The sequence below is a fragment of the Myotis davidii genome, unplaced genomic scaffold (genome assembly GCF_000327345.1).
Source record: "Myotis davidii unplaced genomic scaffold, ASM32734v1 scaffold196, whole genome shotgun sequence".
Lineage (NCBI taxonomy): Eukaryota > Metazoa > Chordata > Mammalia > Chiroptera > Vespertilionidae > Myotis > Myotis davidii.
The window spans coordinates 5,188,309-5,201,215 of NW_006288258.1; the positions used below are offsets into that span (position 1 = coordinate 5,188,309).

Consider the following 12,907-nt stretch of genomic DNA (forward strand, 5'->3'; position numbering starts at 1 on the left):
TACACCTTTGGGAACCCCTGGACCTGCTGGGGTTGGACCCCGGCATTTCTCTCCCTCTTCCTCTCTCTCTCTCAAAAACAAACAAACAAACAAACAAAAAACAACTCAATAAAAGCATGTCCTGGGGTGAAGATTAAAAAGTTAAAAAAAAAAAAAGAAACAGAAAGAAGAGTCACTGGAGCTTAAAGAGCAAAGGAATAAAGGTGGTTAAAGATGTACACACAGCCTGACAGGGTGGCTCAGTGGTTGAGTGTCGACCCTTGAACCAGGAGGTCACAGGTTCAATTCAAGGTCAGGGCACATGCCAGGGTTTCAGGCTAAAACCCCAGCAGGGGGCATACAGGAGGCAGCTGATAGATGTTTCTCTCTCACATTGATGTTTCCCTCTCTCTCTAAAAATCAATACAAATATATTTTTAAAGAGAAAGAGAAAGAAGCAGGGTGAAGGACACAGAAATGCTACAATTTTTGCAACTTTTCTGTAAGTCTATAATTATTTCAAAATAATATACATGCTACTATTACAATGATGTAAGAACATTAAATACAAATGAAGAGAAAATGGAAAGAAATAAATTTAAAAATACAAATAGCTATATGTAAGGAACTATAGTGGTTGTTTTTTTTTAATTTTCTAAATCTTTCATAAAGTGGTTGTTTGTTACTTTCATACCAGAGTAATGTAATATAATGGACATGCTCCCAGGAACAAACTGGTATTACAACTAAAATATAGAAAAACTTCCTGAACCATCAACAGAAAACTCGCAGGAGAGAATCCTGACACCCAAGGACCGAAAGCGGAGATCGCACAGAGACTGGCAGGAGGGGTGGAGGCCCGAAAGGGCTGGCTGCGCACCCACAGACAGCAACCCAAGTCCGGGGAAGATATCTCTACTATGGGGGGGTGCCACTGAGAACTCTGGGATCTGAACCTGAAGCTGGGCTCCCCAGCAGAAAGCACCAAAACTGAGGAGGGTACCCCACAAAACATCTGGCTGTGAAAAGCAGTAGGATGCTGTCTGCCAGGGAGTAACAGCTGAAAACTCGGGCACCCTCTTAAAGGGCCAATGCACAAAATTCCCCGTGGAGCCACCCACCTTGTACTCCAGCAAAGGGAGGGAGAAGTGGACTGGAGTTGTGAGAGCAGAAGCCCGGATTGGGGACTTGGGGGTTAGAGCTCAGAAGGCCGATACCCCAAGTTTCCTGGGCTGAGTCATTCCCTCACACAGCAGAGGACATCTATCCCACAGACATTTGCCTTGCCTGGACAGCTGACACACCCTATTGGAAAACACCTTGCCCTAAGGCCACTTACGAGATTAAAAATAAAAATTAGACTCCAGGCAAAAGCAACTGCCCCACCCTGTTGAAAAAACTCTAGCCATATCTGAGGACAACTGCCTGGGGGGCAATTCACATAGGAATCCTATCAGTCTGTAGGCAGAGGTGATCTCTGGAGGCTTTGAATCTATGCCTGATCTAATTAGTCAGAAACAGCCTTTAACTTTGTCCTGCATTAGAGATTGAGCAGTGTAGAGGATCTACCTGATGGAGTCACAAAACCAAACAGAAAGCCAAAATAAGGAGACAAAGAAACAACCCCTAAATGAAAGAACCAGAGAATTCTCCAGAAGAAGAGATAAATGAAGCAGAGATAAGAAATTTATCTGAAACAGAGTTCAGAGTAATGATGGTAAGCATTGTCAACAGCATGAAAAAAGATATAGTAAATATGAAAAAAGAACAGTCTGAGATAAAGAATGACATAACACAAATAAAGAACACAGATGTGAGGGCGATCTGACTGCGACATCTGTCACCCCATTGATCGCCAGGGTTGATTTGGCTGATCTGGCTGGCTAGGCGGGTGTCCCCCTCCTCCCTCACCAATCCATGTGCGTCCCTCCCGAAGCTGTGCGCTCAGTCGAATAGGACGACCTTCCTCCCCTCCCCCCCAGGAGAGGACCGGTCTTCGGTCAAGGGTATACAAGTAGCTGCGCTCCCCTGCTAGAACCTCCAAACAAATAAAGAACACAATGGAAGGAATACACAGCAGATTAGGGGAAGCTGAGTATCGAATCAGTGAATTAGAAGACAGTTGAAAATATCACTCTATCAGAAAACTAAAAAGAAAAAACAATAAAAAAAAAACAGGAGGACAGCTTAAAGGAGCCATGGGACAATGTGAAACAACAATATTAGAATAGCAGGTGTGTCGGAAGAGACAGAAAAGAGAAAGGCATAGAGAAGGTGTTAGAAGAAATGGCAGAAAACTTCCCTAACCTGATAAAGGAAAAAGTCACATAAGTTCAGGAGGCACAGAAAAATGTTTCTGCTTTTTTTTCCCTAAAATTATTCAAAGATTCTGAAATAACTGAATATAACCCTAAATATAAATGGACTAAATACTCCAATTAAAAGGCATAGGGTAGCTGAATGAATACAAAAACGCCCAAATAAGAAGAACCCAAACAGGCCCTACCCAGACACATCATAATTAAAATGCCAAAGACAAAGAGAGAGTCTTAAAGGCAGCAAGAGAAAAGAAAACTGTTACCTACAAAGGAGCTCCCATAAGGCTGACTCCTGATTTCTCATCAGAAACTCTACAGGCCAGAAGGGAATGGCTTGAAGTACTCAAGGTAATGGAAAGAAAGGATCTGAGACAAGATTACTATATCCAGCAAGGCTATCATTCAAAATAGACGGTCAAATAAAGAGCTTCCCAGACAAAGAAAGGCTAAAGGAGTTCAACACCATCAAGCCAGCATTATAAGAAATGTTAAAGGGATTGTGGTAATGAAAAAAAGAAACTGAGAGAGAAACCTAGCCATACAGAATTAAAATGGCAATAAATAAATACCTATCAATTATAACCCTAAATATAAATGGACTAAATACTCCAATTAAAAGGCATAGGGTAGCTGAATGAATACAAAAACATGACCCAACTATATGCTGTCTACAAGAGACCCACCTCAAAACAAAAGACACACACAGCCTGAGAGTGAAGGGACAGAGTAATAAAATACAGGGAGTCCTCGGGTTACGTCAGACTTGAAGTACGTTGTTCCGCGGTTACATCGCCATCTCCCATTTATTTGTAAAAAAAAAAAGTTCCGTCATTCAACATATGTACATATGTGCTTTATGTTTTTTATAATTTATTTACCACAAGTAAAGGTCAGGAATTGTTATCTTTCTTTTAAATTTTTTTTACTGTTTCACTTCATTATTGCTGTGTATGTGCTCCATGTGAGTGACATAGGTGCTTATGTAGGTGGGTTCCGACTTACAGTGAAAATATGTTGTGCCATAGGAACAAATCTGTGATGTAACCCGAGGACCTACTGTATAAAGTAAAAGAAATCATGACTACCATAGCTGGTTTGGCTCAGTGGATAGAGCAGCCGTGGGCAAACTACGACCCGCGGGCCAGATCCGGCCCGTTTCAAATGAATAAAACTAAATAAAAAAAAAAGACCGTACCCTTTTATGTAATGATGTTTACTTTGAATTTATATTAGTTCACACAAACACTCCATCCATGCTTTTGTTCCAGCCCTCCGGTCCAGTTTAAGAACCCATTGTGGCCCTCAAGTCAAAAAGTTTGCCCACCCCTGGGATAGAGCATTGGCCTGCAGAATGAAGGGTCCCAGGTTCAATTCTGGTAAAGGGCACTTGCCTCAGTTGCAGGCTCAATCCCCAGTAGGAGACATGCAGGAGGCAACCCTCAATGAATCTCTCTCATCATTGATGTTTCTATCTCTCTCTTCCTTGCCCTTCCTCTCTGAAATCAATAAAAATATTTTTTTTAAAAAAAGAAGGAAATCATGACTTACTTTTTATACAGGACGCCATATGGTTTTTTCAATGCATACTGTAAAAAAATAATAATTTAAGGATTTCAAAACAAAACACATTCTTTCTATAGAGCAAAGGTAAAAATAAAACATTAAAATTATTATACAGGATTATTCTAGTCCCTAAACCCTATTCTGATGTCTTTTGCTTGGCTACCTTTTGATCATTTACAACAACTTGCAACATAAGCTTAATCTAATTTAGACTGAACCATCCTAATTACAATTTTCCATGCCCTTTCAATAGTCTACCCAACTTAAATGGCTCTCTTCATTTCCTTAAATTCTACTGTTCTTTCCAGGCAAATAATTTGAGAGTAGAAAGAAGAGAAAAACAAAAATAAATAAATAAATCCTATCAGGAAATACTAATAAAACTGAAATAATGTCTGGAGATAAGAGAACTGGGAAAGTCATCATGATGACAATCAGAATACTAGCCAGTTAAAACATAGCCCTTTAAAAAATTCCCGTTAAAAGGGAAAAAAAAAAGTTCCTATTATCCCTAGCTGGTTTGGTTCAGTGGTTAGTCAGCCCTCAGACTAAAGGGTTACTGGTTCAATTCCAGGCGGGGACATGTACCTCAGTTGCAAATGCTAACTGGAGGCAACCAGTTAATGTGCCTACCTCACTTTGATGTTTCTTTCTCTCTGTCTCTCCCTCTCCCTTCTACTCTCTCTAAAAATTAATGGGAAAAAATATCTGCAAGTGAGGATTAACAAAAAACAACAACAAAACGTGAAAAGTTCCTGTTACTTAACTCTCTTTTCATTTTTTTCCTATTTTCACCCATTCACTAATAGTCATTTATTACCTACATGGTCAGTACTGCTCTACCATAGGGAATAACAAAGATCTAAGGCATTACCTTGCATTAGTGGAAAGGGTAAATGAAGGAAAACAATAAAAAAAAAGGTGAACTGATCATTCATTAACTATTAGAGCTGGCAAACAAAAGAAATTCACCAGCAAAATTTATTTGTAAGCACTAACACTTATGATTCTTGACCACTTTTCCCTGCCGTGGTGAAACAGACATTACTACCCATTCTTAACAACTCAAGAGTTATCAGTATGAGTGTTAACTATTGTAATAATCTGTAATATTGTGCTGTTCTTAGAGAATTCTTAAATATTAGGTTATTGTGTTGAAAGGATTTGGGGAGGACAGGAGCAGTATCCCATTAACACAATGACATTCAGATACCTGAATTGAGCATTGTATTTAACAAGCACAGGGAGTTTGGTCAAGTTTTAGATCTATTCAATTTATTTACTTGGTTTAATGCAAAGAATCTATCTGTTGTACTCAAGGCCTAAATATTCAACTACCTACTATACATCCCTAGAGACTATGCCTTTTATTCACTGTTAAACATTTATTGAGTATTTATTGAGCACCTACTATGTGCCTAAACACTGGGCTATAGAGGTACATAAAGCTTTTAACTTCTCTACTTAAATTATATGTCCTAAACTGAACTTATAATTTTCTCTCCCACCCCTAAAACATGCTCCACATGATACATTCTTTAATTGGCATTATTGCTCATCAGACATCCAAGCCAGAAACCTGGTAAGTCTTACTTCTTACTCATACCCAAAATTTTCTACTCTCAGCATCTATTCTCTCTGATCATCTCTCATTTGCATTGCCACCACAGGATTCCAGAAGCTCTTTACTTGCTGACAGCAAAGACTTCAATAGTTTCTAACATTTGCTTCAACCCTCTCTAGTCAGGTTGATTAAAAGAATCTCTCTCTTAAAATCTTTCAATGGTTCCACTGAACTTTCAGAATAAAGCTCAAACTCCATGTTATTATTTTATCCTGCCTATTCTTCTAGTTTCATCCAGTGGTCAGCAAAACGCGGCTCGCGAGCCACATGCGGCTCTTTGGCTCCTTGAGTGTGGCTCTCCCACAAAATACCGACTTCTGCACATGGGCCACGAAGTTTTAATAGCACTGTATGTGCGCGCCCGCATGTGGTATTTTGTGGAAGAGCCACACTCAAGGGGCCAAAGAGCCGCATGTGGCTTGCAAGCCGCGGTTTGCCCACCACGGACTAGCCCACTCTTCTTTTGCCATCCCAATTATTTGCAGTTCCCCAATGCATCATGTTCCTTCACACTTCTTTGAACAAGCTTTTTCTCAGCCTTGGAAGCCATTCTCCTGCCTCCCATATCTTGCTTCAACTCTGCTTCCCACCCCACCCTGTGCATGCCTCTAGCACAGCACTCAATTCACAGTGCTATCATTTTTTACTTGTCTATCTCCCACTAAGCTCACTGAAGGGAGCTTAATGTTTTATCTAACTATTAGAGGCCCGATGCATGAAATTCATGCAAGAGGCTTAGCCCTTGTAGCAGCGACGGCTGCCTTGGCCCTCACAGACCCAGCTTCATCTGGAAGGTCATTCAGCTGTCTGGTCTAATTAGCAATTATGCTTTTATTATTATAGATTAATCCCCAGCACCTAACATGGTAACTGGTGTGGTGAAGGAATATATTTCACTTTACAAATTAGATACAGTATGTTCCTTAAATGTGAGTAAACCAAATTTTAGTCATTGAAACCAGTTGCTTTAAGGAAAACCAGTAGTCAGTGCTTTGGCAAGGCAAATAACCTCCAATTTGAGCTTTTCTCTAATGCTAATCATTCTTAAGGCTAACTTATCCACGTATTTATTTGGACCCTTCGCTGTGTGGGTTGACTTTGACACTCTACCTACTGAGACATACCGGCCAGGACTCAAAACTATTTTAAATATAAGTATATATACGTACCACATCTCTAAGTACTTGTGTGACTGCTGAATTTGCATTTCCCCCTTTAATAAGCATGGCATTTTTAATATTTTCACTGAGTTTCGGTTCTCTCTTCTCAAGGAATCTCTTGGCCCTTTTCGTTTTGGGCTTTCTGTTCAGAAAAATCACAATTTATAACAACTTAAAACATTTCCCATTATAAATCTATAACTTGACTAACGTGGAAAATCGTAAAAATCAAAAGAAACATTACATGACATTTATCAGTTAGGATTCCACCATTAAACAAAATTTCACTTTTTAGGGAAATAATTAGTTAAAAATATTCATTTATTAATGTCAAATAAGTTAATTTTATTCGGTTTTGTTTTTTTAAAAAATTAAATAACTATTGTTGAAAGTATTACTTATGTCCTTTTCCCCCACTGACCCCTTCTAGCCCGCCTCCACCTTTTGCTTTTTTAAAGGCATTCATTTTAATATTTCCAGCATTCTTTTATTACTACTTCTATCAAACCTTTTTTTATTAAAGGGAAAAAAGGGGGCTCAAGTGAATACTGTTGCTACTTTTATTCCATTATTTTTTCTTTAATATTAAAACAGTCAAACTATACTTTGCAACCTAACACAAAGAATTGCACACCAACTGCTGGTCAATCTGTGGGCTGTTACTAAATATAAGGAGGCTAATTCTTGCTTATCTTTCCTCTAGGTTCAAGACCACAATGCCTGCCAGGAAGTATACACTAACCCACTTCAACTTCACTACTGAAAATGTCACACATTATTGTCACCAAGGGGAATAATGATTAACACTTTTATAGAGTCACTCTATTAAGGCTTATCTTCACCAAGACCCTATGAGACAAGTACAATTATAATCTTCAATTTATAAATGAGGCAAGTTGGCCAGGGAGGTAGTCTGCCCAGGGTCACACAGCTTATAAGTAGGCAAGTCTTCAAAATGAGTTAGATTTTTAAAACTCATCTAGACCAATCACCCTGCAGAATACGAAGGGAAAACAAATCCATTATTCTGATTTTATATGACATAAGTAGAATGTTTTTAGGAGTTTCTGTTCAGAAAAGGGGCTTTTCCTCTGCTTCCACTACAGTGAGATCTTGCTTTCCCAACAGTTCTCTGCCATCTACTGAGAGAATTTCTCCTCTGACCGTCCCTCCTTCTTCCAGGACCATGGGCTCTTCCGGAAGGAGGAACACACTTTAGTTCACCATGCATATTTTAAAAATTCTCCTCCAGCTAAATGTCAAGCACGTATAAGCTTCTGATCTTTTACTAGTTGATAACATACACAATATTTATTAAATCAAATCAAGAGATATTTGGTGTGTCTATATAGCAATATAAATGCTATATGCTCTACATTCAATGTGGACTGTTACTTCTCACTAACCAGCAATGAATGTAAGCAACACCTGATATGTTTTATTTGCTATTTGTCCCCCAATCAGACTGTAAACTAGTCTTACTCATCTTTGCTGTCCCCAAACCTAGAGGTATATGCATTTTAGACAGCGGTTCTCAACCTGTGGGTCGCGACCCCTTTGGCAGTCGAACGACCCTGTCACAGGGGTCGCCTAAGACCATCCTGCATATCAGATATTTACATTACCATTCTTAACAGTAGCAACATTATAGTTATGAAGTAGCAACGAAAATAATTTTATGGTTGGGTGACAACATGAGGCACTGTCTTTAAAGGGCCAGAAGGTTGAGAACCACTGGACTAAAAGATTTTGTTTACATGTTAACCCAGGTAAACTGTGAAAAAACCACAGCAAATAATAGCAGCAGGGCTATGTAAGAGACCAACAAATACTGTTCCAATGGGTCTAAAACAGACATCACTCAAAGATAACTCAGAGAGTGTACAAGGGTGGGAGGGCAAGAAAACGCTAAGGAGCACTTTTCCGTGCTGTAGCAAAGGCTTTACATACATTCTCGCAAATAATCCTCACAGTTCTACTGGGACGACTATGAACCCTATTTTAGAAAGTGGGACTTAGGGAAATTAAGTGGCTTCCGTGGGCGCGCCCAATCTGTCACGTAGATTTGTCAGACTCGGAGGTCGGCGACCCCCCTTCTCCACTCGCCCGCACTGCGGAAGCCCGAGCCTTGCTGACCCGCCAGGATAAAAAGCCGCAATGCCTCTGCGCAACCTCCCCCCGCGGCCGCCACGGCGGCTCCCCGCTCCCCGCCGGGCACTACCCGGGAGACCCGACTAGTGGGCGGACCGGCCTCCGCGGGCAGCGGTGTGAGGATGCAGAGGGGTACCAGAAGCGGGGCGCAGTAGCCACAGCACCCAACCCCCCGCAGGGGCCCCGCTACCCTGCGCTCCCCGCAGCAGGGAGTCGGCGAACTTACACAACCCGATCCAGAGCGTCCATGCTACCGCACCCGGAGCTGCGCGAACACACGTGCACCGTGTGATTGCTCCAGAGCAGGTTGGTGCCCGGAAGAGACGGGACCGGAACTTGCAGTGACGTCACTTCCCGCGGCCGCCGCGCTGTGGACGCCGGGAGGCGCTGGCGGGCTTTGCGGGAGGAGTCGCGTGGTTTCTTTGGTTACGAGGTTTTGCGACGCCTCTGCCCCGGAATTTAAAGCTCTAAGTAACGAGTCGTCTCGCAGCTTCACGTGCACACCTGTGTGTCTATCCTGAGTCACATATTCGGGGAGCAGGTGTTACTCTTCTAGGAATCCCCCAGGATGGTAAGAAGGTTGATAGGTACTCAGGTGGTCACTACGAATATCAATGTGAAATGTGCGCTAGTTACTCCACTGTGAGATCAGTGAGACAAGTGTATAACTACCTGGCACATAAAAGGTGTGCATAAAATCATACTGCTGATTATGATTTTTTCCCAATTTTTGAATTGCCATATGCGTAACGTACCATTAAGTTTGCGCCTGTAAAATGGTAAATTCAGTGGTTTTTAGTATATTCAAAAGGATGTGCAACCATCACCACTATCTAACTCCAGAATGTGTTCTCCCCAAAAGGAAACACCCACCTTTGTAAACCAGTAGCACTCTCCCTTTTCCCCTCCTGCCATCCTCTAGCAACCAGTAACCTATGTCTCCATGGATTTGCACATTCTGAGCATATCAACGGATTCGTATAATATGTGGCCTTTTGTGTCGGGTTTGTTTCATTTTGCATGATCATATGTGTTCATGTGTAAAGCTCATACATGTTGTACTATGTACCAGCAATTCACTTGTTTTTTTTTGAGGACTGAATAATATTCCATTCTATGGATATTCCACATTTTGTATATGCACTCAAAAAGTTATGGGGGAGCATTTGAGATCTTGTTTCCATCATGTCAGTTTGGCACAAATAAAATTCTCATAAAATTCTCAAAAAAATGTATGAACCTTTGGATTGTTTCCATTTTTTGAGTACCTGTATTATGAATTATGCTGTTTTGAACATTCCTCTACAAGTTTTTTTGAGTAGACTTTTATTTTCACTTCCCTAAGAGTACAATTGCTGGGTCATATGATAACTCTGTACTTAACATTCTGGGGAATTATCAAACTATTTTAACCTACACCATTTTACATTTCCATTTTTTGATTGACTATGACACTACTGATTCCCTCTTATAAGACCACTGTGATTATATGGGGCACACCTGAATAATTCATGATAATGAACCCATCTCATGCAGCATGTTTTCTTTGGCATTCAGGGTAACATTCAGAGATTCCTGAGTTTAGAAATGGACATCTTTTGAGGGGAAGTTTAGTCTATCAACCACAGATTCCAATTTCTCTACTTCTCACCAAAATTTGCTATTGTCCATCATTTTTTTTAAAATTATGCCATTATTGCACTGGCAGGCATAGTTCAGTGGTTGAATATCAACCTATAAACCAGAAGGTCACGATTCGATTCCTGGTCAGGGCACATGCCTGGGTTGTGGTCTCGATCCCCAGTGATGAGTGTGCAGGACGTAGCCAGTCAATGATTCATCATTGATGTTTCTATCTCTCCTTCTCCTTTCATCTCTGAAATCAATAAAAAATATATATTTAATTAATAAATAAATTGGGAGCATGGAATATGAACAGGAAATAAGAGCTTTTAAGACCTGAGAGTGAAAATCTTATTTTGGATTTGAGAAGACTGGGACCTCTGCTACCTTGATATTAAAAAATAATTTTAACCCTCACCTGAGGATATGTTTTTATTGGTTTTTTTAGAGTGAGAGGGAGGGAGGGTGGAGAGAGAAAAAGAGAGAGAAAGGAATATCGATGTGAGAGAGCAACATTGACTGCCTCCTATATCTACCTCAACTGAGACAGAACCTACAATCTGGGCAGGTGCCCTGACTGGGAATCAAACCAGAAACCTTTTGTTGCATAGGACAATGCCCAATCAACTGAGCCACACTGGACATTTTTATTAATGATATGCAAGTATAGGTATATTAAACCCAGATACAAAATACCAGTAACCACCCCTCCTCAAATATAAACAACAGAAAAACATTTTTTTTAACAAAAAACAGTACCAAGAAACTACAAATTGTCATTAAAAAGATATATTTGAAAAAAAATAGATATATTTTCCCTAGCCAGTTTGGCTCAGTGAAGAGAGCATCAGCCTGCAAACCAAAGAGTCCTGGGTTAGATTGCATTCAAGGGTACATACCTCGGTTGCAGGCTCCTCCCCAGCCCCAGGCAGGAGGCAACCAATCGATGTGTTTCTCTCTGTCTTTCCCTCTCCCTTCCACTCTCACTAAAAATCAATGGAAAAATATCCTCAAGTGAGGACTTTAAAAAGGTATATTCATTCTGCATTGAATTAATAAAGTGTACTTCTAGACAATTTTATAAATAGGATTTTCTTATTCTGCAAGAAAATATTGGTAGACATCATCAGAGTCATAAAATCTATTTCCAAAAGCATTTCTAAAAGACTACTCTAGGTGAGCCTGACACGTTAAGAAGCTTGTTCAGTTTCACATAAGCTGATGGAACAAAAGGAAATGAAAAAAAATTTAGTGTCAACTATTTATTGACCAGTGTAAACCCCAACACAATACACCAATATGATTCCGTGCACTTGAAGGGGAAATATTTCCTGGTTAAGCGGAAAATTGTGCGGATGGCTTCTGGAAGACCTTCATTTTAAGCAGCTTTATAGTGAAATATTTCATTTAGAAGTCTGGACCTTCTTTCTTCAGTTTGCTGTAATCTACATTCACTGAGTAGAACTTGTATTGCTCATTGGGAGCCACTTTGTTCCAGGGTTCTGGGTTATTCTTTCTGTCCCAACAGACGTCTGGGTTGAACAGCGGCAGGCGTGTGACATACAGCGCCGCTCCAGTCCCCCCGGCTCCGATAAACACGAAGAGGGGGATCAAGCTGGGATGCTTCTTGGCCTGGCTGAGGATCTGGCGGAGCATGGTCGCGGCAGAGGGCAGGGGAGCAGAGAAAAACAAAAACGCAGCGCCGGCAGCAGGTGCTCAGTGTGCCGAGAGGGGATTTTCTTATTCTGCAAGAAAATATTGGTAGACATCATCAGAGTCATAAAATCTATTTCCAAAAGCATTTCTAAAAGACTACTCTAGGTGAGCCTGACACGTTAAGAAGCTTGTTCAGTTTCACATAAGCTGATGGAACAAAAGGAAATGATCAGTAAATTCTTAAAAATGTTAAACTGCTGCCGAAACCGGTTTGGCTCAGTGGATAGAGCGTTGGCCTGCGGACTGGGGGGTCCCAGGTTCGGTTCCGGTCAGGGGCATGTACCTGGGTTTCGGGCACATCCCCGGTGGGAGATGTGCAGGAGGCAGCTGATTGATGTTTCTCTCTCATCGATGTTTCTGACTCTCTATCTCTCTCCCTTCCTCTCTGTAAAAAATCAATAAAAAATATATTAAAAAAAAATAAAGTAATTTGCTCATATGGAATTATCTCTAAGCTATTTAAATGTGATAAGAAAAGAAGGTACAGACCAGTGTTCATACCTTTGATTACTATAAAAAGAGAAGCGCTATCTGTCTATCTATCTGTCTGACATTTGGTAACAGCACACACATATGTCTATATGTACTTGAAAAATATGTAGACAGTATTATTTAGATCTCAAGCAAGGGGATAAAATGGCTTATTCATTACGGCTACTGGAGAAGAGTCTATGGCTTTGAATAGAAGGGTTTATCTGGTCTGTGTTAGTCAATAAAAAGTAGTTGAAAGTCACCTTTAGTACTTCTTTTAAAGGTAACTAATCTTTTGAAAC

General features: G+C 40.5%; 2 protein-coding genes across 2 annotated transcripts in view; both read right to left on the bottom strand.

The window, feature by feature from the left end:
• The window catches only part of RPF2 (ribosome production factor 2 homolog), a 34,382-nt gene extending 25,239 nt beyond the window's left edge, over positions 1-9,143 (bottom strand). Inside the window, exons 1-3 of the mRNA XM_006760180.2 lie at positions 9,022-9,143; positions 6,654-6,786; positions 3,846-3,883 (exon numbers count right to left, since the gene is read on the bottom strand). Coding sequence (XP_006760243.1) covers positions 3,846-3,883; positions 6,654-6,786; positions 9,022-9,044 — 194 coding nt within the window. The 5' untranslated portion in view covers positions 9,045-9,143. The remainder of the gene's footprint in view (positions 1-3,845; positions 3,884-6,653; positions 6,787-9,021) is intronic.
• Positions 9,144-11,727: 2,584 nt separating this feature from the next.
• Positions 11,728-12,142, bottom strand: LOC102754417 (cytochrome c oxidase subunit NDUFA4). The gene has a single exon (XM_006760181.2). It carries the CDS (start codon positions 12,072-12,074, stop codon positions 11,826-11,828), a length of 249 nt encoding a protein of 82 aa, XP_006760244.1. The 5' UTR covers positions 12,075-12,142; the 3' UTR covers positions 11,728-11,825.
• Between the last annotated feature and the right edge of the window lie 765 nt (positions 12,143-12,907).

Excerpts from the sequence above, each read along its gene's own strand:
- LOC102754417 (XM_006760181.2), bottom strand. The coding sequence starts at position 12,074 with ATGCTCCGCCAGATCCTCAGCCAGGCCAAGAAGCATCCCAGCTTGATC.